General features: G+C 41.3%; 1 protein-coding gene across 2 annotated transcripts in view; it reads left to right on the top strand.

Annotated features, from left to right (window-relative positions):
- Positions 1-26,192, top strand: part of jag2b (jagged canonical Notch ligand 2b) — a 188,770-nt gene extending 162,578 nt beyond the window's left edge. For both annotated transcript variants that reach the window (XM_061886391.1, XM_061886390.1), the window contains 9 exons: positions 551-667; positions 832-859; positions 1,328-1,413; positions 2,634-2,747; positions 5,241-5,356; positions 9,437-9,703; positions 9,779-9,910; positions 13,290-13,440; positions 24,034-26,192. In XM_061886391.1, coding sequence (XP_061742375.1) covers positions 551-667; positions 832-859; positions 1,328-1,413; positions 2,634-2,747; positions 5,241-5,356; positions 9,437-9,703; positions 9,779-9,910; positions 13,290-13,440; positions 24,034-24,569 — 1,547 coding nt within the window. In that variant the 3' untranslated portion in view covers positions 24,570-26,192. The remainder of the gene's footprint in view (positions 1-550; positions 668-831; positions 860-1,327; positions 1,414-2,633; positions 2,748-5,240; positions 5,357-9,436; positions 9,704-9,778; positions 9,911-13,289; positions 13,441-24,033) is intronic.
- The last annotated feature ends 353 nt before the right edge of the window (positions 26,193-26,545 follow it).

The raw sequence follows: 26,545 nt of genomic DNA, 5'->3' as shown, positions 1-26,545 counted from the left end.
GGTGCCTGGTATGTTAACGTAACATATTATGGGAAGAGTCATTCAAATAACTATAACATATAGAACATGCTATACGTTTACCAAACAATCTGTCACTCCTAATTGCTAAATCCCATGAAATCTTATACGTCTAGTCTCTTACGTGAATGAGCTAAATAATATTATTTGATATTTTACGGTAATGTGTTAATAATTTCACACATAAGTCGCACCTGAGTATAAGTCACACCCCCGGCCAAACTATGAAAAAAAAACTGCGACTTATAGTCCGAAAAATACGATAATACAAATTACAAAATGTGATTGAAAGTGATTGATGAGGTGGCGACTTGTCCAGGGTGTACCCCGCCTTCCGCCCGATTGTAGCTGAGATAGGCGCCAGCGCCCCCCGCGACCCCGAAAGGGAATAAGCGGTAGAAAATGGATGGATGGATGGATGAAATAAGCTTGCTGAAGTCAATGCAGTATGGGTGTGATTTCATTTTTTTTTCTTTTCTAAATTTTCCTCTCTGACAAAATACTCTTTGCTCTCTGGATGATGCGTTCCCAGCCAAGAACAGCACATGCGCCTCCAGTCCGTGCTCCAACGGTGGAACCTGCGTGGGAGGAGGAGACACCTTTTCTTGTATCTGCAAAGAGGGCTGGGAAGGTCCCACCTGCAGCCAAAGTACGTTTTTATATCAGGCTTGCCAAAAGCTCTTTTTGGCACTTTTGAGTACTCAGTACATCACGTGTGTAGTTCTATCGCTAAATCAAGGTCAAACTTGCGTGGTTAAACGTGTGACGCGGTGCGAGGATTTTCACGCAATATCCCCTGTGCTTCTTTAACAGATATCAACGACTGCAACCCTCATCCATGGTGCGTATCGCTTCCTGCCTCATACTGTAGTCCAACCTCCCACACCCTACCTCCCTCCTCCACCACACTTCACACAGGCTCGCAAAGGGGGGATGCAGGGACTCCCGAAAAGGAGTGGAAGTTGTCCTTAAATCAAGCCTCAAAGGGGAATCTGGCGGGGCAGGGAATTGAATGGGACAGGGAGAGGTGGAGTAATGGCAACTACCCTGTGGTGAATGCAGGGGGGTGAGTGGGGGGTGCATAAGTCCTTTTTCTTTCTGGATGCTGGGTTGGATGAGGGGAGGCAGTGGACACGCCTATTAGCATCTGAAAGGTGGAAGCTTGTATTGATGAGTTGAACTGAGCTTTGTAACCCCCAAAGCCCCCCCTCCCAACACACACACATTGTGCTTTGTTGCAGCTGGAAAGGATGTGTTTTATTTTTACGCCCCCTCATCTAATCATCTTTTATGTCTCCCTGTCCCTCAGCTATAACGGCGGTATCTGCGTGGACGGAGTCAACTGGTTCCGCTGCGAGTGCGCCCCCGGGTTCGCCGGTCCCGACTGCAGGATCAGTGAGTACCGACGTGGGGCTGGCCTCATTATGCAACACACTCAGCCGCGCGCTTCAAACACAAAAACGCCGACATGCAAGAGCCAAGACGACGCCGCCCTCTAGACCCTTTTTTTTCCCGTCCTTAAACGTCCCGCTGGGGTCAGAGGTCACCCCTCCTCTGTACTCACACCGTCACACAAACGCCCACAGGAGACAAATTAACCAGTGACCCTGAAATTCTTCTTCTTCTCGCCTTTGTTTTGGTCTGAAAGTCTTCACCTTTTCTGTCCGGCTTAAATTTGAGCTTTCTGTTTGCGGGAATCTCGGAGGACAATGGCCGCACGTCTTATGAAAGGACAAGTTATTTATAGGGGGTGCACAAAAAAATGTAAAATAAAAAAGAATTCTTATTCATCCAGTTTCTTTTTTTGTTTTTTTTCAATCAATCCATCAAAATAATACACAATAAGACAATATTAATACCATTCCAAAACCCAGCAACATTCAGAATAGCAATAAACAGAGCAATTGAGAGGACACACAAACATGACACAAATCAATCCAAAAGTAGTCTAACAAAAATGAATAATATCAACAGTATAGGGTTGTACTGTATACTGGTATTAGTATAGTACCGTGATACTAATGAATCATATTTGGTACTACAGTGGAGCAAAAAAGTATTAGTCAGCCACCGATTGTGCAAGTTCTCCCACTTAAAATGATGACAGAGGTCTGTAATTTTCATCATAGGTACACTTCAACTGTGAGAGACAGAATGTGAAGAAAAAATCCAGGAATTCACATTGTAGGAATTTTAAAGAATTTATTTGTAAATTATGGTGGAAAATATGTATTTGGTCAACCATTCAAAGCTCTCACTGATGGAAGGAGGTTTTGGCTCAAAATCTCACGATACATGGCCACATTCATTCTTTCCTTAACACGGATCAATCGTCCTGTCCTCTTAGCAGAAAAACAGCCCCAAAGTATGATGTTTCCACCCGCATGCTTCACAGTAGGTGTGGTGTTCTTGGGATGCAACTCAGTATTCTTCTTCCTCCAAACACGACGAGTTGAGTTTATACCAAAAAGTTCTATTTTGGTTTCATCTGACCACATGACATTCTCCCAATCCTCTGCTGTATCATCCATGTATCCATTTTGGTATAAACTCAACTCGTCGTGTTTGGAGGAAGAAGAATAAACATTAAGTCTGACTTTCTACATTTCTTTTAGACATCAACGAGTGCCAGTCATCACCCTGTGCCTACGGCGCCACCTGTGTGGACGAGATCAACGGCTTCCGCTGCGTTTGTCCACTTGGCAGAACTGGAGTCAGATGTCAAGAGTGTAAATACTTTTGTGTTGTTATCATTATAAATATTTCATTTTTCAAAGGTCTTCATATTTAGAGCATGTTTGTACCAAATTAAAAATGTTTTCAAAATAATACATTTGAAGAATTTCAACTGTAATTAGGTGAATTGCCTATTAAAATGCAATCGATTTAATCTTGTCCATTAATTAATTGCAATTAGTCATGTCTTGTCAAATGCATATTCTACGTATTTTTGGCCTAAATTAATCATTCCCCAGCAGACAAATGTCTAAATGTACTATAACTATCCATTATACAATAGCATCGGCCAGTAAAAACGATCAAATCAATCCAAACAAGCTGTTCAGTAGTGTAATAGTTAAAACAAATTTACATTATTGCAATCAGTTGATAAAACATTGTCTTTTACAATTATAAAAGTTTTTTTTTTTTTTTTTTTTTACATCTACTACTTTGCTTGCATGTTAGCAGACTGGGGTAGATTCTGCTGAAATCCCATGTATTGAATGAATACAGAATCGTTTTGAATCGGAAAAATATCGTTTTTGAACCGAGAATAGAATCGAATCGAAAAAATCGATATATTATCGAATCGTGACCCCAAGAATCGATATTGAATCGAATCGGGGGACACCCAAAGATTCGCAGTCATACTGTTCAGTATTCAGTAGATTGTCTAAGCCTCAGGCAGCATTACTATATTTGATTAAAAGAGTGTAAAGGTGACTATGTCAATGTTATTTTGTATATTCCGAGGGCTCTCATGTTGTTTTAAAATATATTTAAAAGGTATTTAACAGGTTGCCTATGCTCTAGCTTGGAAAATATTTGACTTATGATTAATTATTCCACACTTGCGGAAATTCCTTAATTTAATAGCAATAAAGAAGAGTTTACCGTACAGCCAAGTAACAGGAAGAATGTGTCACTTTGGCTCATTAAAAAAAAAAAGAAAATATGTTTTTAAACAGGGCAGCACGGTGTGACAGGGGTTAGTGCATTTGCCTCACAATACGAAGGTCCTGAGTAGTCCTGGGTTCAATCCCGGGCTCGGGATCTTTCTGTGTGGAGTTTGCATGTTCTCCCCGTGACTGCGTGGGTTCCCTCCGGGTACTCCGGCTTCCTCCCACTTTTAAAGACATGCACCTGGGGATAGGTTGATTGGCAACACTAAATTGGTCCTAGTGTGTGAATGTGAGTGTGAGTGTTGTCTGTCTATCTGTGTTGGACCTGCGATGAGGTGGCCACTTGTCCAGGGTGTACACCGCCTTCCGCCCGATTATAGCTGAGATAGGCACCAGCGACCCCAAAAGGGACAAGCGGTAGAAAATTGATGGATGGATGGAAGTTTTTAAACACTAAAATTAAACAGAAATGGCATACATTTTGAAAAAAAGCATTAAAGCATATATATATATACATATGTGTATGTATGTATGTATGTATATGTATGTAAAGCATTCTGGGAAATTAAGTATATTTTCACTATTTTCCATTATTTGAAAGTGTAGCCCACCTACCGCCCAAATGCAGCTGGGATAGGCTCCTCACGATAAGGGACAAGCGGTAGAAAATGGATGGATGGATGAAATACGTCAAATTAAGTCATGTTTTGTAAAGGATGTTTTTATTGTTTGTTGATTAAAAAATGTGCTTTTATTAAAACATAATGTCAAGTGTAGAGTAAAAAAAACCATGTATTATACACAAAACATAAAAAGAGTGCGTGAGGTTTATATCAATATTTCTCAGTAATATGTAAAACAGTATGGAATATGCTGTAAAACATGCTTCCGGAACACGCTAAAATGATTAATTCATGCATTTTTTTATTGTACTTCTTTCAATTTGAAATCTATTTCCTGTTTGAAAGCTTACTTCAATTTTATGAAATTTAATTGGAGTTTTGCATAGGCCTGATTAAGACATTATTAATATGATAATTACATTAATAATTATTACAATAGTATAAGAGTAGTAGTAATTTTAATTTTGTAGTTATAAATAATATTTGTTGATTTATTTTATGGCTTCACGGTGGCAGAGGGGTTAGTGCGTCTGCCTCACAATACGAAGGTCCTGCAGTCCTGGGTTCAAATCCAGGCTCGGGATCTTTCTGTGTGGAGTTAGCATGTTCTCCCCGTGAATGCGTGGGTTCCCTCCGGGTACTCCGGCTTCGTCCCACTTCCAAAGACATGCACCTGGGGATAGGTTGATTGGCAACACTAAATTGGCCCTAGTGTGTGAATGTGAGTGTGAATGTTGTCTGTCTATCTGTGTTGGCCCTGTGATGAGGTGGCGACTTGTCCAGGGTGTACCCCGCCTTCCGCCCGATTGTAGCTGAGATAGGCGCCAGCGCCCCCCGCGACCCCAAAAGGGAATAAGCCGTAGAAAAATGGATTTATTTTAATCATATAATAATACCTATGATTAATGGATTTGTAGTGTTATTATCATTATTATTATTATTATTATATTTGATGGCTGTTTTCCTGTATGTTAAGTCATAGGTATCGGGAAGTCTTGTCAGTACGTCGATCTGCAGTTTCCTCACGGCAGCCGCTGGGAGGAAGAGTGCAACAGCTGCCATTGCAGCAACGGAAAAGTGGACTGCACAAAGGTAGTGTGTGATTTCATGTCGGGTTTTTTTAATATCTGAAATGTTATTACTAATATGAACGCAATGATTCGTCTTCGAACATATTTTTTAATATATTCGTTCCAAAGACATGCACCTGGAGATAGGTTGATTGGCAACACTAATTGGTCCCTAGTGTGTGAATGTTGTCTGTCTATCTGTGTTGGCCCTGCAATGAGGTGGCGACTTGTCCAGGCTGTACCCCGCCTTCCGCCCGATTGTAGCTGAGATAGGCACAAGCGCCCCCCGCCATCCCAAAGGGAATAAGCGGTAGAAAATGGATGGATGGATAGATACAATGATCAAAATGGCCGCCACATCAACAAAAAAGTATTTTTTACACCGATGAAGTATTTAAGTTGAAATACTGTATATCTGCGGACCATTAAAAGAGATTGAAAGTCATTCAATTTTGCAAAAATGAAGGCCATAATTGGCATCGAAAAGCATTAAATTTGATGTCCAGAGGCATTTAAAAGATGCAATGCGGTGAAATTACTCATGCTATTTGTTAATCACAAGTCGGCGAATAAAGGTATATACGTACAGTCTAAAAGTTAAGAATGTAATGTCATGGCTGTCTTAAGTTTCTAATAATTTCTACTACTCTTATTTTTTGTGACAGAGTGATTAGGGCCCATACTTGTTTTTCACCAAAACATTCATGAAATTTGGTTCTTTTATGAATTTATTATGGGTCTACTAAAAATGTGACCAAATGGTATACATACAGCAATGTGAATATTTGGTTACATGTCCCTTGGCAAGTTTCACTGCAATGAAGCGCTTTTGGTAGCCATCCACAAGCTTCTGCTTGAATTTTTGACCACTCCTCTTGACAGAATTGGTCCAGTTCAGGTAAATTTGTTGATTTTCTGACCTGGACTTGTTTCTTCAGCATTGTCCACATGTTCTCAATGTGGTTTGAGTCAGGACTTTGGGAAGGCCAATCTAAAACCTTAATTTGGCCATTCCTTTACGACTTTTGACGTGTGTTTGGGGTCATTGTCCTGTTAGAACAACCAACTGCGCTCAAGACCCAACCTCTGGGCTGATTATTTTAGGTTGTCCTGAAGAATTTGGAGGTTATCCTCCTTTTTCATTGTCCCATGTACTCTCTGTAGAGCACCAGTTCCATATGAAGCAAAACAGGCCCAGAGCATTATACTACCACCACCATGCTTAACGGTAGGATGGTGTTATTGGGACTAAAGGCCTCACATTTTCTCCTCCAAACATATTGCTGGGTATTGTGGCCAAACAGCAACATTTTTTTTTCATCTGACCACAGAAATTTCCTCCAGAAGATCTTGTCTTTGTCCATTTGGTCAGCAGCAATTTTTAAACAAGCTTTAAGGGGTCTCTTCTGGAGCAAGAGCTTCCTTCTTGCATGTTAGCCCCTCAGTCCATGGCGATGCAAAACACCCTTGACTTTGGAGACAGACACCTGTGTTCCAGCAGCTTCCAATTCATTGCAGACCTGCTTTTTGGTGGTTCTCGGTTGACTCTTGAACATCCTAACCAAATTTCTCTCAGCAGCAGGTGATAGCTTGCGTTTTCTTCCTGATTGTGGCAGTGACAAAACTGTGCCATGCACTTTATACTTACGAGCATATGTCTGCACAGTTGCTCTTGGGACCTTAAGCTGCTTTGAAATGGCTCTAAGGGACTTTCCTGACTTGTTCAAGTCAATGATTAGTTATTACAGATCTGTCCTGAGTTCCTTCGACATTCCCATTGTCGCGTCTGTAACCAAGTCTAATGCCTGCATCACATAAGCCCTATTTAAATTTGCTAAGAAAGGTCAACAGGTGTCGTCAATCATAATCACTCACATGAAGTTAAGAGGCCATGCCATGAAGCTAATTTGATTTGCTTGTAACTTTTATACATCACCAAAACTGATAATGTATGTTGCTGTATGTAAACTTTAGACGCAGCAGATTTGGTCAAATTTTCAGTAGACCCATAATACATTTATAAAAGAGCGAAACTTCATGAATTTTTTTTTGTGACCAACAAATATGTGCTCCAATCACTCTATCACAAAATAATAAGAGTTGTAGAAATGATTGGAAAGTCAAGACAGCCATGACATTATGTTCTTTACAAGCGTATGTAAACTTTTGATTGCGACTGTATATACATGCATACATATATATACATACATACATACACATATATACCGTATTTTTCGGAGTATAAGTCGCTCCAGAGTATAAGTCGCATCGGCCAAAAATGCATATTAAAGAAGGAAAAAAACATATATTAGTCGCATTTTTGGTGGACATTTGAAAGGCAATTTAAAATAAATAAAGAATAGTGAACAACAGGCTGAATAAGTGTACGTTATATGACGCATAAATAACCAACTGAGAAGGTGCCTGTTATGTTAACGTAACATATTATGGTAAGTCATTCAAATAACTATAACATATAGAACATGCTATACGTTTACCAAACAATCTGTCACTCCTAATCGCTAAATCCCATGAAATCTTATACGTCTAGTCTCTTACGTGAATGGGCTAAATAATATTATCTGATATTTTACGATAATGTGTTAATAATTTCACACATAAGTCGCTCCTGAGTATAAGTCGCACCCTGGGCCAAACTATGAAAAAACCTGCGACTTATAGTCAGAAAAATATGGTACATACATATATATTTACACATATACATACATATATAAACATTTTCATATCTACACATACATACATACATATATACCATACACATATTTGACCACGACTGTATATATGTGTATGTATTTATGTGTATGTATTATGTACAGTACAGGCCAGAAGTTTGGACACATTTCCTTCAATGCGTTTTCTTTATTTTCACGACTGTTTACAAACTATGAATGAACACATGTGGAGTTATGTACTTAACAAAAAAATGTGAAATAACTGAAAACATGTTTTATATTCTAGTTTCTTCAACATAGCCACCCTTTGCTCTGATTACTGCTTTGCACACTCTTGGCATTCTCTCCATGAGCTTTGAATTGAATTGAAATATTTATTTCAAACCTGCACTGTACAACTAAACACAGGTTGTTTTTTTTTTACATTTTGGCAGCGATATTTATGCAAGGCTTGAAAAGGGGTTGGATGAAGTAGCTGCTTATAATAGCCCAACCCCTCTCACTCATTCCACGTTTAACCTAAACAATATAAATACAAGAACAATACTCTATAAACAAAAACAAGAAAAACTCCTGTACACTAACAATACTATGAGACAAGACTTGACGAGACAAAACACACACACACACACACACACACACACACACACACACGGGCCCAAACACTCTGACCATACACCTCTCTCCCATCGGTCTGTGCTGAGGGCATCACTCTCTTTCCTCGTCGTACTTCTTCAGTACTTCTTTTTTAAACAGTGTTTTAATTTGAATCATGTTAGAACACGTTTTTAACTCGTCCCCTAAGTTGTTCCACAGACTGATTCCATGCACTGAAATGCACATTGATTTTAAAGTGGTTCTAAATTTAGGCAAATATAATTTGTTGTTTCCTCTTAAACTGTAACTATGGTGATCATCTCTATCATGGAATAGGTTCTGTATATTGGATGGTAGAGAGTTTTGGGATGCCCTAAACATAATTTGAGCAGTTTTAAAGTTGATCACATCGTTCAACTTCAAGAGGTAGTCTCTTGAAATGGTTTTCACTTCACAGGTGTCATAGTTTTGATGCCTTCAGTAACAAGCTACAATGTAAATAGTCATGAAAATAAAGAAAACGCGTTGAAACGAGTAAGTCTGTCCAAACTTTTGGTCAGTACTGCATGCGTGTTAATGTAAATGTATTTGTGTATGTTTGTGTATACACATATGTAGACATGGTACATAAGTTTTCTATGTGGCATATTCTATAAAATATATTTGCACGTATAAAAATGAAATTAAGGTTATATTGCAATATGTTCTTTATTTTATTATTGATTCAAGTTGTTCACATGAATATTGAAATAACTCTGCTATAGTGACGTCAACATCAGATCGGGATTCTCCATTTGACCCTTTGACCCCAGGTGCTGTGCGGTCGCCGGCCCTGCCGCCTCCCGTCGTCAGACCAGGACCAGCCGGCGCAGTCTTGCCCTGCCGGACGGAAGTGTGTTCCCCACAGATACCTGACGTGCTTCGCCCCTCCTTGCCATCAGTGGGGGGTTTGCTCGGTGGGTAGAACGTCGCTGGCCCTCACACAGACCACCAGCACCAAGTGCCAGCCGAACGGCGGGCACCTGGACAACAACTGCGGCCGCGTCACCTTGGTTTTCAACAAAGACAAAGTCCCGCCAGTGAGTTCTTAAACGTACACTCGTATTTCCCCGTCTCAACATCATTATTATCATCACTGACGAATACTTTCTCAGGGGACCACAGTGGAGAACATCTGCTTTGAGCTGAGGTATCTTCCTGACACCCGGACTTTGGCCAAAGACCACAATCTCCTGCTGCTTTGCGACTTGTCTCGTTCCACTCAGGACGCTGTGGAAGTGGCCATAGTAAGTCACGCCATCGCATCCTGGGCTTGTCATTTAGATATGATTAGCAGACGCTTTCCAAATGTTTGAATCAGGCGTAGTCAACTGGCGGCACGGGGGCCAAATCCGGCCCCGGAAATGACACCATACTGGCCCCCGATTTCAGATCATAAAAACACCAGAGTGCTGGAGGAACTTGGACCACTAGAAAAACACTAAAAAGCCTTACATTGACATTTTAACCTTGCTAGCAAACACTAAGGTCCAAACTTGTGATTTACTTAAAGGCCTACTGAAACCCACTACTACCGACCACGCAGTCTGATAGTTTATATATCAATGATGAAATATTAACATTGCAACACATGCCAATACGGCCGGTTTAGTTTACTAAATTACAATTTTAAACTTCCCGCGGAGTTTCTTGTTGAAAACGTCGCAGAATGATGGTGTGTTTGTAACATTATTGGTTGAGCGGACATTTTTACGGCTAAAAGTCATCTCTTTTATCGCATAACTACACAGTATTTTGGACATCTGTGTTGCTAAATCTTTTGCAATTTGTTCAATTAATAATGGAGACTATAAAGAAGAATGCTGTTGGTGGAAAGCGGTGGATTGCAGCTGCCTTTAGCAACCGAAACACAGCCGGTGTTTCTTTGCTTGTTGTGAAGCTTTAGCGAACATGTTTCTCTACCACATGTCAACCAGCAAATTATGGATGAGAAAATTGTGATGTTAAGTCGGTTCTTACCGGAGACTTGTGCGGAGTTAGCGTCCTCCTGCAGCAGTTGTCATCTTGGCTCCTCCATTGGCTTCTCTGAGACACTGGCGGTCACCGCAGCCCTCCAACTTTCAGGTATGACTTTATAATCTCACTAAAACACTATTAACACAATAAGTAGATAAGAGATTTTCCAGAATTATCCTAGTAAATGTGTCTAATATCATCTGAATCGCTCCACCTGCACTCGCCTTTTTTTTTTTCTTTCTAGTGCTTCACTCTAACTTTCCTCATCCACGAATCTGTCATCCTCGCTCAAATTAATGGGGAAATCGTCGCTTTTTCGGTCAGAATCGCTCGCGCTGCTGGTGGCTATGCTTGTAATCAATGTGCGGATGTGAGGAGCCCTCACACCGGTGACGTCACGCGCACATCGTCTGCTACTTCCGGTACAGGCAAGGCTTTTTTTTAGCGACCAAAAGTTGCGAACTTTATCGTCGATGTTCTCTACTGAATCCTTTCAGCAAAAATATGGCAATATCGCCAAATGATCAAGTATGACACATAGAATGGACCTGCTATCCCCGTTTGAATAAGAAAATCTAATTTAAGTAGGCCTTTAACTGTGGCGTTCCTCAAGGCATCTCTTTAAGTCCTCTCCTTTATAGCATTACTAAGGTGATGCCGTAGCTTGTTTACATCATATACAGCCAGTAATTATTTGTTCAACTTCTTTAGTTTACTAGTGGTGTTCCTCAAGGTTGCATCTTAAGTCCTCTCTTTCTCATCATTTAGGTTATTTTACTGCTGGCCCGCAAGGTCTGGGGAAAGAAAAATCTAGACTCAAATTTTTGCAGCAGATTCCTAAAAACACTTTAGTCCTGTCGTGAAGAGGATCTTTGACTAGCTTTTTTGCAGAAGGTCCTTAAGAACAGCCGTGTGCTTCCTTTACTCTGACAAAATAAATAAACCAAAATTAATTGTATGTATTTGTGTAATACTTTCGGCCGCCAGCCGAATTTTTTAAACCCAATGCGACCCCCCCCAGTCAAAAAGTTTGGACACCCCTGATCTGTGTGTGACAATCATTGGTACTTAAAGGCCTACTGAAATTAGATTTTCTTATTCAAACGGGGATCGCAACTCCATTCTATGTGTCATACTTGATCATTTCGCAATATTGCCATATTTTTGCTGAAAGGATTTAGTACAGAACATCGACGATAAAGTTCGCAACTTTTGGTCGCTAATAAAAAAGCTTTGCCTGTACCGGAAGTAGCAGACGATATGCGCATGACGTCACGGGTTGTGGAGCTCCTCACATCTGAACATTGTTTACAATCATGGCCACCAGCAGCGAGAGCGATTCGGACCGAGAATGCGACGATTTCCCCATTAATTTGAGTGAGGATGAAAGATTCGTGAATGAGGAAAGTGAAAGTGAAGGACTAGATTAAAAAAAAAAAAAAAAAAAAGACAAGGGCAGTGGGAGCGATTCAGATGTTATTAGACACATTTACTAGGATAATTCTGGAAAATCCCTTATCTGCTTATTGTGTTAATAGTGTTTTAGTGAGATTATATGGTCGTACCTGTACAACCTGAAAGTCGGCCCCGCACCTTTCTTCAGCACCAGTCGACGGGCGGTGGTGATGCCCATCTCTGCCCTTCGCAAGGGACCCTCTTCGAAACACGATCTTTCGAAATGATCACTGCATAATAGACTGTACTTTGTGTGTTTGGTCCAATCCAACTGTGTTCACTTGACATCTCTGTATCTGGTCAGGATGCCACCCGAACGCCTCCCTAGGGAGGTGTTTAGGGCACGTCCAACCGGTAGGAGGCCACGGGGAAGACCCAGGACACGTTGGGAAGACTATGTCTCCCGGCTGGCCTGGGAACGCCTCGGGATCCCCCGGGAAGAGCTAGACGAAGTGGCTGGGGAGAGGGAAGTCTGGGTTTCCCTGCTTAGGCTGTTGCCCCCGCGACCCGACCTCGGATAAGCGGAAGATGATGGATGGATGGATGGATGTCATCTTTCGGGAATGTAAACAATGAAACACCGGCTGTGTTTGTGTTGCTAAAGGCGGCCGCAATACACCGCTTCCCACCTACAGCTTTCTTCTTTGACGTCTCCATTATTAATTGAACAAATTGCAAAAGATTCAGCGACACAGAAGTCCATAATACTGTGGGATTATACGACGAAAACAGACGATTTATAGCCGGGAATGGTGCTGGAACAACATGTCCTCTCCAATGCGTGACGTCACGCGCACGTGTCATCGTACTGCGACGTTTTAGCATGATACTTCCGCGCGAAATTTAAAATTGCAATTTAGTAAACCAACGTATTGGCATGTGTTGCAATGTTAATATTTCATCATTGATATATAAACTATCAGACTGCGTGGTCGGTAGTAGTGGGTTTCAGTGGGCCTTTAAACTTTATATGACCGTCCTCGCGCCTTTTTAAGGATCTGCTGCAAAGATATCAGTCTCTTCCAAGTTTTTGGACTTAGCGGGTGTGCCCGTCTGGTGTCATCCCCGGGCCGGCAGTTGAATACCACCGTCCTTTGACAACCTTTCGAGATCACTTCATTTATATTTGTGGGACGATAAAATGTCACTATTGCTGATTCCCAACTCCTCCATCTTGTCTGACTCGCTTTCCAGTCCTTCCAGCCCGAGGATCTCGCGGACCACAGTCTGATTCAGGAGACGGCCAACGCCATCGTGGGCACCTTGTCCAAGCGCCACAACAGCACCATCATGTTGGCGGTCATTGAGGTGAAGGTGGAGACGCAGGTCACGTCTGCTTCCTTAGGTGAGCATCGACATGGTTTGTGCCACATCAAGAACACTTGGCACTGCTCTGCATGCATTCTTCTTCACATCTCAAGCAGCTCTGCTTGTTGTGAGGATTGTGACACTTGTCTGAAAAGGAGTAGGAAGAAGCAGAGCTTATTTAATCCGACCCCTTTAAACTATGATGGTGACTTTCTGTATATTCAGTAGTGATCAGTGATCCATCAGGTTTTATGTATTTGAGTGAGCATGCATGTACTAAGTCAAAGTATTTCAATTTATTTCTAGTGAGTGCTGTTGTCAGTGTAACAATATAAACATAGTATTTAGTGTAGTATTCTCTTGTATTGCATAAAATGGTTGGATCAAAACACAATGAGTAAACAAAAGATAAAACTACTGTCTACTACTTTTAAATATTTTGACTTTTCCCCTTAAAGTCCTCCTGTATCCAGTGATTTTTTTTTCAGAGTTTGTAAACATTAACAAAATGATATTTATATTCACAGAGAATAAAATTAATGAATAAGTTACTCCTGTATCGATACATACTTTGGTATCCACACCACCAAATAAGGCATTGATCCGCCCTCCTCTTCCGTGTTGTGTACCGACTGTCACTCTTCTTCTGTCTTGCTCTTTCTTGGTGTGTAACATTTTAGCCTCCACATCCAATGATATATTTATGTATGTAAATATGTGTATATACTGTGTGTATGTACGTATGTATATATGTGTATATATGTATCTACGTATGTATGTATATGTGTATGTATGCGTATATGTGTATGTACATATGTATTTGATTATGTATGTATGTACGTGTATGTACGTGTGTGTATATATATATATATATATATATATATATATATACATATATATACATATACATATATATGTATGCATTTATGTATGTACGTATGTATTTGTTTACATATATATATATATATGTGTGTGTATGTACATATGCATGTGTATGTATGTATGTGTGTATGTATGTATGTATACATGTCAGGTCAGGTCTTATCCCTGCTACTGGTAAAATGTAACCCAGTACAACCTGCCGCATGGGTAGATGGGACCCGTTAGCCCAGTAAGGTGACCCATCTAGGAGAAGGTAAACTCCAATCCAAAACCGCCACTGCCTTGTGGTATACCTTTCTTGGGGAAGGCTTCGGGAGTAAACCCTGAGGAAAAAATCAGGAGACGGAGTCCCTAAGGTGGTCCACTGCTGGCTACAGCGGTGCACTGGCAACTCCTGCGACACTGTTGGTGCCAAATTGTACCAGCTCTTGCTGCTCCTTTGGATCCATCATCAGTGTGAAGAGGGGGGTCCTGCTGCATGGGCAACAGCTTGACCTCCATACTACTCTGCCCTGGCTTGCGCCCTGGAGAGGTCACTCCAGCCTCGTGTCATAGCGTGGAAACAACAAACGGGAAGCAACAGTCTACCGGTTATAAGCTACAATGCTCGATTGGCGTAGAGCATAGCGCCAGGGGTTGCTTCCGACGGTGGGAGAGATCCTTGAATTTCATTGGACAGCTACTGCCCGCCTTAAGCTGGGCAGCCCCCAGCCAATTAGGTGCTGTCCCGCCACAGTCTGCCTTCCTCATTGGGTGCATGGGGATTAGGTAAAACCGACAAGCAGACTGTAAGACCTGCACCAAGCAAGAAACAAAGTATGAAAAACAGGTGCCCAGTCCTAAAACTGGGAAGCTGGAATGTCCGGACTATGACACCCGGACACTCAAATGATCTCCAACACATCAGTGATGCAAGAAAAACGGCTGTCATTAACAATGAGCTACTGAGACTCCAGGTAGACATAGCTGCATTGCAAGAGACCCGCCTAGCCGACTCGGGAACCCTCAAGGAGAAAGACTTTACCTTCTTCTGGCAAGGAAAGAGTGCCGGAGACCGCAGAGAGCATGGAGTTGGATTCGCTGTCAGGAACACCTTGTTAAAGATGGTTGAACCAGGTGACAAAGGATCGGAACGCCTGATGACACTCCATCTCCACACCTCTGATGTCCCAGTGACCCTAGTCTGTGCCTATGCCCCCACTCTAACGTCTACAGCAGAAGTTAAGGACACATTTTATGCCAACTTGAATGACGTCATCAAGAACATCCCCCCGAAGGAACATCTCCTCATCCTCGGTGATTTCAATGCGAGAGTGGGAGCTGACCATGACTCATGGCCTTCCTGTCTTGGACACTTCGGAGTTGGCAAAGTCAATGAGAACGGGCAACGGCTACTGGAGTTGTGTTCCTACCATAACCTTTGCGTGACCAACTCCTACTTTCAGATGAAACCACAGCACAAGGTGACATGGCGCCATCCCCGCTCAAAGCATTGGCATCAGCTAGACATGATCCTGATCCGAAAAGCCAACCTCAAGTTTGTGCTCGTTACTCGTAGTTACCACAGCGCAGACTGCGACACCGACCATTCACTTGTCTGTTGCAAGATCAAGCTACAACCAAAAATTTTTCAAAACTCCAAACAGAAAGGCAAACCCCGCATTGATTCCACCAGCATGCATCTTCCAGAGAAAGTAGAAGAGTTTGCCAAGTCCCTCAACAACATCCTGTCTGAAGAACACCAGCACTACTCTGCCTCCGAGAAATGGGGCCACCTCAGGGAGGCTATTCAGAAAACAGCCCTTGCAACATTTGGGAGGAAGATCTTCATAAACAACGACTGGTTTGTTGCCAAGTCCAGCGAGATGACCCCTGTCATTGAAGCAAAGCGTGCTGCCCTTACTGAATACAAACGCTCCCCGAATGAGAAGTCCCTGCAAGCACTGAGAATTACAAGAAGCAAAGTGCAACAGACTGCAAGACATTGTGCCAATGAATACTGGCAACAACTCAGTGAATCCATCCAGTCTGCAGCTACCTCAGGTAACATCAGAGGGATGTACGAGGGCATAAAGGCTGCTCTGGGCCCAACACAGAGCAAAACAGCCCCCCTAAAGACCACCAGCGGGGAAGTTATCACTGACAAGGGCAAGCAGTTGGACAGATGGGTAGAGCACTATTCAGAACTCTACTCCAGAGAGAACACTGTAGTCGCCTCAGCCCTTGATGCCATTGAACAGCTGCCCATCATTGAGGAATTAGATGCTGAACCAACACTTGCTGAACTTCACAAAGCGATCGACAGCTTAGCGATTGGCAAAGCACCTGGTACTGATGGCATCCCCCCAGATCTCATCAAGCGCTGTAAAGACACCCTCCTGCAGCCTTTGCATGATGTCCTCTGCCAGTGCTGGAAAGAGGGAGCCGTGCCGCAGGACATGAGAGATGCCAAGATTGTCACCCTTTACAAAAATAAGGGCGACAGGAGCGACTGTAACAATTACAGGGGCATCTCCCTCTTGAATATAGTAGGAAAACTCTATGCCCGTGTCGTGCTTGTGCGCCTTCAGACTCTTGCTGAGCGCGTTTACCCGGAATCTCAATGCGGCTTTCGCGCCAAGCGCTCTACAGTGGACATGATATTCTCCCTATGCCAACTTCAGGAGAAATGCAGGGAACAACAGAAGCCCCTGTACATATCCTTCATTGACCTGACCAAGGCTTTCGACCTGGTTAGCAGAGAAGGGCTCTTCAGCATCCTACCCAAGATTGGATGCCCTCCAAAGCTCCATAGTCTCATTAGATCTTTCCATGACGACATGAAGGCAACCATCCAGTATGAGGGTAGCATATCCAACCCATTTCACATTAAGAGCGGAGTCAAACAAGGTTGCGTCCTTGCTCCTACCCTTTTCGGTATCTTCTTTGCCCTGCTCATCAAACATGCTTTTGGGACTGCAACAGAAGGGGTTTATCTACGTACAAGATCTGACGGCCGACTTTTCAACCTAGCCCGTCTTAAAGCAAGGACCAAAGTCCGTGAGACAACCATCCGGGACCTGCTCTTTGCGGATGATGCCGCCGTCATTTCGCACACTGAACCAGAACTCCAGTGCCTTATGGACAGATTCTCCCAGGCCTGCAAAGACTTTGGGCTTTCCATCAGCCTAAACAAGACCAATGTGCTGAGTCAGGAAGTGGACACTCCACCAGCCATCACAATTGATAAGCACCAACTCAAAATAGTACACCAATTTACTTACCTGGGATCCACCATCAGTGACAATCTGTCCCTTGATAGTGAGATCAACAAACGTATCGGCAAAGCTGCCACAACCCTAGGGCGCCTCACAACCCGCGTCTGGGAGAACCGGAAGCTGACAACTCCTACCAAGATGGCAGTGTACAACGCCTGCATTGTCAGCACTCTTCTCTACGGCAGCGAAACATGGACAACATACTCCAAACAGGAGCGCAAACTGAACACCTTCCACATGCGCTGCCTTCGCCGCATCCTCGGCATCCATTGGAGTGACAAGGTGACGAATGCCCAAGTCCTCCAACGCGCTGGTCTTCCTACCATGTTCACGCTGCTCAGACAACGCAGGCTGCGTTGGCTCGGCCACGTGTGCCGTATGGAGGATGGACGTATCCCAAAGGACATCCTGTATGGCGAACTTGCCTCTGGCAAGAGATCTGTTGGCCGGCCGAAACTGCGCTTCAAAGATATCTGCAAGCGGGACATGAAAGCCCTGGACATAAACACTGAACATTGGGAAGAAGTAGCGGCTGGCCGCAGCAAATGGCGCAGTGTCCTTCACAAACAGCTGAAGACTGGCGAGGAAAAGATCCATGCCACAGCCAATGAAAAAAGAACCAAGCGGAAGACAAGCACTCCTGCAGTTGCGCCTTCCAGCTACATCTGCAGTAAATGCGGCCGTGTTTGCCTCTCCCACATCGGACTCATCAGCCACAGCAGGCGTTGTCGCTGAGTTTAAACTTGACCTCTGGACTGGCGCAGTATCCATAGTCGTTACGACTGACGGAGGCCTTTGATGTATGTATATATATATATATATATGTATGTACGTATGTCTGTGTGTGTATATATATATGTATGTATGTGTGTGTGTATATATATATATATATATATATATATATATATATATATATATATATATATATATATGTGTATATATATATATATGTGTATATATATGTATGCATATATATATGCATATATATATATATATGTATATATATATATGTATATGTATATATATATATGTATGTGTGTGTGTATGTATGTATGTGTGTGTGTATGTATGTATGTGTGTGTGTGTATGTATGTATGTATGTATGTGTGCGTGTGTGTGTGTATGTATGTACGTACGTGTGTGTGTATGTACGTACGTATGTATGTATCTATGTACGTATGTATGTGTGTGTGTGTATATACTGTATATGTATGTACGTATGTGTGTGTGTATATATATGTATGTACGTATGTGTGTGTGTGTATATATATATGTATACGTATGTGTATTTATATATGTACGTATGTATGTGTATGTATGTACTGTATATATGTATGCACGTATGTATGTACTGTGTGTATATATATATATATATATATATATATATATATATGTATGTACGTACTGTATATATGTGTATGGCATATATGTATGTACGTATGTATGTATTGTATATATATGTATGTACGTACTGTATATATGTATGTACGTGTGTATGTATATGCATGGTATGTATGTTATGTGTATACCGAATTTCCTTGAATATCCGCCGGGCATGTAATATGCGCCTCCTTCGAATTACTGCCGGGTCAAACTCGCTCCCCAAATTTATTAGCGCATGCTTACTTTTACCGCTGGGTCAAATTCGTGACGTCACGAGTGACGCTTCCCCTGTCGTCAGTTTCAAAATGGCGGAGTTTTTTTTTGCTTTTACTATGTGTAAACCAGGGGTCTTGTTCCACAGCCATACAGATCACACTGATGGTTGTGATATGAAACAACTTTAACACTCTTACTAATATGCGCCACACTCTGTGAACCCACACCAAACACATTTCGGGAGAACATCGGCTCTGTAACACATTATAAACGCAACATAAGGATTACCCAGAATTCAAATGCATCCATGACTCTTGGCTATATTATACACCCCCCCTCTCTGTGCGTCGGTTGAGGTGGGCGGGGTTGGGGGCGCGTGTATAATATAGCCAAGAGTCATGCATGCCTTTGAATTCCGGGTAATTCTTATGTTGCGTTTATAATGTGTTACAGAGCCGATGTTCTCCAGAAATGTGTTTGGTGTGGGTTCACAGAGTGTGGCGCATATTAGTAAGAGTGTTAAAGTTGTTTATATCACAACCATCAGTGTAACAGGTATGGCTGTTGACCAAGTATGCATTGCAATATCGTATGAGAAGCAGCGAAATGCATGCGTCCGGCTAGCACGCAGATAGCGTTGTGTAAAGGCGGTCGCGATGACATGTTGTAGAGCAGTGGTCCCCAACCACCGGGCCGCGGCGGCAGAAGAAAATTTTTTTTTTTTTTTTTTTTTTAATCACATTCAATTTTTTACTGCATGCCATTGGTAAGCGCAGGGGTGAGAAGAGGTTTTAAAATTATTAGCGCCTGCTTACTTTTACCGCATGCCTTGAATAACTGCAGGAGTGAGAAGAGGTTTTAAATTAATTAGCGCCCCGGCGGCTATTCAAGGAAATACGGTATATGAAAATGTTTATATATGTGTGTAAATATACATGTATGTATATATGTGTATGTATGTAATGTAGGCAGAGGTGTGGACTCGAGTCACATGACTTGGACTCGAGTCATGAATTTGATGACTTTAGACTCGACTTGACAAAATGTAAAAAGACTTGCAACTCGACTTAGACTTTAACATCAATGACTTGACTTGGACTTGAGCCTTTTGACTTGACATGACTTGCTACTTTCCCCAAAACCCAACGATTAAAAAGTTATTCAGGAGCGCTCCGTATCTTCCATTGTGTACGCGTGTTTGTCAGCGGGTGTGCGATGACAGCCTGTGCGCTACCTGTCAGTACAACAGCCAATCAAATTACAGCCAATCAAATTACAGCCAATCAAATTACATCCACGTTGTTTTCGTCACGCAGCATTCACCCAATCAAATTGCAGGAAAACCAACGAAGAAGAACTTTCAAACAACAGAAGAATAAGTGAAGAAAATTATGCCTTGAAGTGTTTGTTTGGGTATTAAAACTACGACTTGGTCAACAAAACAGGAATTGCCGTATGCAAAACATGCGGTTGGAAGATTACAGACGGGGACGCATAATTTTACAACTTCGTTCGACATTTGAAGTTGCACAAAGGGTAAGTTTTGAATGTAAGCTAACGTTTATTTGCTGAGTAACGTGACTTTTATTTGCTGTGTAGTTAAATCAGTGAGGCTGTAAACTCACTGCTAACGTTATAACTATAGACATCTTATAAGTAGACGCAGCATCGAGCGCTACTGCCTATTGCCGCAGACGAGACGCGGGGCCGCCATCTTGGAGTGGTGATCCGCTCCACTCAGTGCAATTCATTTGGCAGGAGCAATGAACTGTCAGTGCATTTCATACATCTTACCTCACTGAATACCACTTACATTCACGCGCTTTTTTGTCATACGTGCAACTATGATAAAAGACACATGTTTTGGTGTGTTCATAGTTTGCTTAACAGTAATAGAATATTCTTATTTGCTATAAATGACCAGACGTCTGAGATCAAAACTGGGAATATAATCCCAGAGAAGGGGAAAAAAACAGTCAGCTATTTTGAAGTTGAATAAACAATATGATTAGGTTATATATACATGCATATATCCTACATAAACAATGTATGAATACATTACATATCTATATATCTTACGGACCTATAGACCAGAGGTTCTCAAATGGGGGTACTTGAAGGTATCCCAAGGTTTACATGATATTTTTTTAAATATTCTAAAAATAGCAACAATTCAAAATCCTTTATAAATATATTTATTGAAAAATACTTCAACAAAATATGAATGTAAATTCATAAACTGTGAAAAAAATGCAACAATGCAATATTCAGTGTTGACAGCTAGATTTTTTTGTGGACATGTTCCATAAATATTGATGTTAAAGATTTCTTTTTTGTGAAGAAATGTTAAGAATGAAGTTGATGATTCCAGATGGATCTCTATTACAATCCCCAAAGAGGGCACTTTAAGTTGATGATTACTTCTATGTGTAGAAATCTTTATTTGTAATTGAATAACTTGTTTATTTTTCAACAAGTTTTTAGTTATATTTACATCTTTTTTTTTTTTTTTTTAATAGTTCAAGAAAGACCACTACAATTGTGCAATATAAAGACAAACATAGTCAAATAAAGGTCAGTTCAAATGTATACTATATTAAGAATATGTGTACATATTCCTTAGAGCCCTGACATCTAAAAAGTACAGCACTGTTCATTGTTATGTTCATGTATTTGTTGTTTTTCATGTGTACGCACACATAAACACATACAGTAGGAGATAATATCAATGAGATAAGGTAACAACATGATATAAACTGCTGATGAACTAGTTACAATGCAATATTCCATGGAAATACAATGTTAACACTTTTGTGCAAATAAGTACAGTTGCACTTGTTTTTTCAGATGTGTTTATACTGTCAAGGAATGAGTTAAATGTTTAGAATAACTGGTTAATAGTGCTATTATGAAGTGCAATGTCAGCACTGTTTTTTTTTAATAATAAATACATACAGCGTTTTAAAAGCATACACAATCTGTGTACATATATTAGTCTGTGGTTAAAAAGACTTGAAATGACTCGAAACCCAAAATGCAGGACTTTGGACTTGACTTGAGACTTTCCAGTATTGACTTTGGACTTGACTCGGACTTGCCTGTCTTGACTCGGGACTTGAGGGCAAAGACTTGCGACTTACTTGTGACTAGCAAAACAAGGACTTGGTCCCACCTCTGAATGTAGGTCTATAAATATGTATGTATGTAATACAGTCGCGATCAAAAGTTTACACTTGTAAAGAACATAATATCATGGCTGTCTTGAGTTTTCAATAATTTATACAACTCTTATTTTTTTGTGATAGCGTGATTGGAGGTACATACTTGTTGGCAGAAGTGGGTAGTAATGCGCTACATTTACTCCGTTACATCTACTTGAGTAACTTTTGGGATAAATTGTACTTCGAGTAGTTTTTATGCAACATACTTTTACTTTTACTTGAGTATATTTATAGAGAAGAAACGCTACTTTTACTCTGCTCCATTTATCTACATTCAACTCGCTACTTTTTTTTTTTTTTATCGATCTGTTAATGTTTGTTTTGGTTTGTCAGACAGACCTTCAATGTAGGATCTACACATGCCTGCGTTTCACCAATCACATGCAGTCACCGGTGACGTTGGACCAATCAAACAGAGCCAGGCGGTCACATGACCGTCACACGTCGAATCCGACTTAAACAAGTTGAAAAACTTATTGGGGTGTTACCATTTAGTGGTCAATTGTACGGAATATGTACTGTTCTGTGCAATCTACTAATACTAGTTTCAATCAATCAATCAATGTCTACTAAGCCTATGGTGTTAAGTTATTGTGGCTCAATTTGCCTTAATTTTTTTATTGTAATGTATTATTATTTAATATATATTATTGTTTTAGTTGCTTAAGAGATATTCCTGGCTCTGAATTTGTTCATTGCTATTTTTATGTTTTTGTGCATTATTTGTTGCCGTAATCATTAACTCATCAGTTACTCAGTACTTGAGTAGTTTTTTCACAACATACTTTTTACTTTTACTCAAGTAAATATTTGGGTGACTACTCCTTACTTTTACTTTAGTAATACATCTCTAAAGTAAATGTATTCTTACTTGAGTACAATTTCTGGCTACTCTACCCACCTCTGCTTGTTGGTCACAAAAAACATCCATGAAGTTTGGTTCTTTTATGAATTTAATATGGCTCTACTGAAAATGTGAGCAAATATGCCTGGTCAAAAGTATACATACAGCAATGTTAATATTTGGTTACATGTCCCTTTGCAAGTTTCACTGCAATAAGTTTTGGTAGCCATCCACAAGCTTCTGGTTGAATTGTTGGATACTCCTCTTGACAAAATTGGTGCAGTTCAGCTAAATTTGACGGTTTTCTGACATGGACTTGTTTCTTCAGCATTGTTCACATTTAAGTCAGGACCACTCTAAAACCTTAATTCTAGCCTGATTTAGCCAGTACTTTACCACTTTTGACGTGTGTTTGGTGTCATTGTCCTGTTGGAACACCCAACTGATGATTTTAGGTTGTCCTGAAGAATTCGAAGGTAATCCTCCTTTTTCATTGTCCCATTTACTCTCTGTAAAGCACCAGTTCCATTAGCAGCAAAACAGGCTCAGAGCACAATACTACCACCACCATGCTTGATGGTAGGTGTGGTGATTCTGGGATTAAAGGCCTCACCTTTTCTCCTCCAAACATATTGCTGAGTATTGTGGCCAAACAGCCCATTTTTTGTTTTATCTGACCACAGAACTTTCCTCCAAAAGGTCTTATCTTTGTCCATGTGATGTCAGATGAAACCAAGGTTAAGCTGTTTGGCCACAATACACAGCAATACGATCCTGAAGGCTGATGGTCAGTCCTCCCAGGCTAACGTCTCCTCTCGTGTCCACAGATTACCTGCTGCCTCTCCTCTGCGGAATCTTCGGCTTGCTCTGCCTTTCCTGCATCATCGTTTGCGTCTGGTGGACTCGCAAACGGAGAAAAGCTCGCGAAAGGAACGCGCACCTCCCGTCCGACGTCAACAACCACTGGGAGCCTCTTCGGCTCGTCGGAGGGCGTCCGCAGCCGCAGTCGCAGCTGAAAGAGAACAACAGGGAGGCGGAGCAGGAGCGCAAAAAGCTCATGGAGCCTTCTTATCGGACGTGTGATGAGGGAGAGGAGGAGGAGGAGACGGAAGGCGAGCAGGAGCTGGAGGAGGAGGAGGAGGAAGAAGAGGAGGAGGACGAGATGTGCGGGGCGGAGGCGTCTTCTAAGAACTCCAAGACTGCCGTGCAGTCAAGCACGGGTCTGATCTGCACCACGCACACTTCCAGTTCGCCCCTAAAGGCGCCACATCGGACCCCCGGCTACAACCCCAAAGACAACCGCTGGAAAAATGTCAGCGCCGTCACGACGGGCCAGAAGGACGTCCGAGATCATTGCGTATGAGACATTTCAAGGAAAGACTCGCCAGGTGGGAGCGAGCCGCTGCCATGAGGCGGCCACTTTTTTTTGGTTGTTGTCTTTTGGGACTAAAAAGGCTTTGTTTTGTTTTTTTAAATAAGCCATTTTTATTTAGTTTTTGTCACCTGACGTGATGTTTAGGTTCAGGCACCCTCAGTTCTTTGTCAGGCGGGAAAAGAAGCCCGCTGCGATTTACGTTGATGTACCAGATAAGAAACAAGGAGAAAAATCCGTATTATGATTTTTGTTTTTTTGCGTTCCAGACAGTTATGACTTGTGGTCCCATCAGACTTCTGTTAGATGTCCCGGGCCAGGAAGGAAAACCTTACCCCTGCTCTTTGTCGCTCCGGCCAAGAAACCCCACAGTGCCTACTTTGTGGCCTTCAGTCTTTTTATCCCGTCTTCTCAGTCGTCTGAGCTCTTTTTTTTTTTTCTTTTATGACCATATTCATTATTTTTTTGTTTTTTTGTTTTTTTGCAGTATTTGAGTTGGTAGCAAGTGCCTTTCTCACTCCAAGTCGCGCTGCCCAGTTTGACCTCCTCGCTTTGGACATTTAAAGAGTTCCATTTCACAGCAACGCCATTCAAGGTATTTGATCCGAACAGAAATGAACACTCTGTACATATTTGTAAATACAAAAAAAAAAAAAAAAGGAGGAGTCGCTGTGTAAATTTGAAGTAAATAACTTAAGACAAGTCACACATTTTTATTATTATTATTATTATTGTTGTTATTATGAGTAATATTATTTTTTTTACAACGCCATTCCTTTTATTTATGCCAGTGGAAATAGGAAGGTTTTATAAAACGTCAACAGGCCCACACTTAAGAACCTTTACAGTGAGGTACCACCCATGAAGGACTTTTTTGAAGGGTTTAAAAATGGTTAGTTTTTTTTCTTTTTTATTAAAAAAAAAAATGCTTTGATTTCATCCAGACTCTTCATAGCTAAACGGTCAAAAATGTATTTCGGCCTTAAAAGCCATTTCTAAGCCCGTCATTAAGCCCTTTCTGTTTCAGGTGCCTTAATGTAACCAATCATGCATTATTTGTGTCATGAGTTGTCATCTTTTTATGCTTTTTTTTTGGTTTGTTTTCACGAGTAACTTTAGAAAAAAAAAAAAAAGACGAAAAAAAAACAACTGTTGTATTGTGGCGTGTTTTATTCGCCTTAGTAAAGTGCTTTTCTTGTCTCGCTTTGCTTTCGGGATGGAGATGAAAAGACGCTTGTCCACCGCGGTGCTTTTTTTCCGCGTCGCGAATGTGGACGTCCGGTCGGGTCAAATGTTGGGTTTCACGGCTTTAACCAAGGAGACCATGTTTGCTGCAGCGAGCCTGCAGCTGTGTTTGTTTCAGTTACCAACTCAGTCCACTCGGGAAAGAAAAAAAAAAGTTTCAACCCCGCCCCTTTTTTTTTTCCCACACCATGTAAGACCATCATATTTTCTGTTTCACGGGACGCAGAAAAAATAAAGAATTCAAGCGGCATCACTGCTGGTGTAAAAACTGAATATGCATATTTTTCATTCTATATGGTTTTTGTACAAAGGAAAGCTTTTCGTGAATGTTTCATGGTCCCTTATTAAAGCTCTTTTGACACTTTCTCATCACGCTTGTGATATTTGGAGTTCCGCACAGACTACTTCAAACAAAAAGATTGTTTTCTAACCTGTAACCTCTTTTAAACCCAAAGCCAGTAAAGTTGGTACGTTGTGTAAATGGTAAATAAAAACAGAATACAGTGATTTTGCAAATCCCTTTCAAACTCTATTCATTTGAATAGACTGCAAAGACAAGATATTTAACATTCAAACAGTTGAACTTTGTTGATTTTTGCAAATATTAGCTCATTTGTAACTTGATGCCTGCAACATGTTTCAAAAAAGCTGGCACAAGTGGCAAAAAAGACTGAGAAAATTGAGGAATGCTCATCAAACACTTATTTGTAACATCCCACAGG

The sequence above is a fragment of the Nerophis ophidion genome, linkage group LG24 (assembly GCF_033978795.1).
Source record: "Nerophis ophidion isolate RoL-2023_Sa linkage group LG24, RoL_Noph_v1.0, whole genome shotgun sequence".
Taxonomy (NCBI): Eukaryota; Metazoa; Chordata; class Actinopteri; order Syngnathiformes; family Syngnathidae; genus Nerophis; species Nerophis ophidion.
Note: the sequence above shows the minus strand (reverse complement) of the source record. Positions and strands in the feature narration are given on the sequence as shown.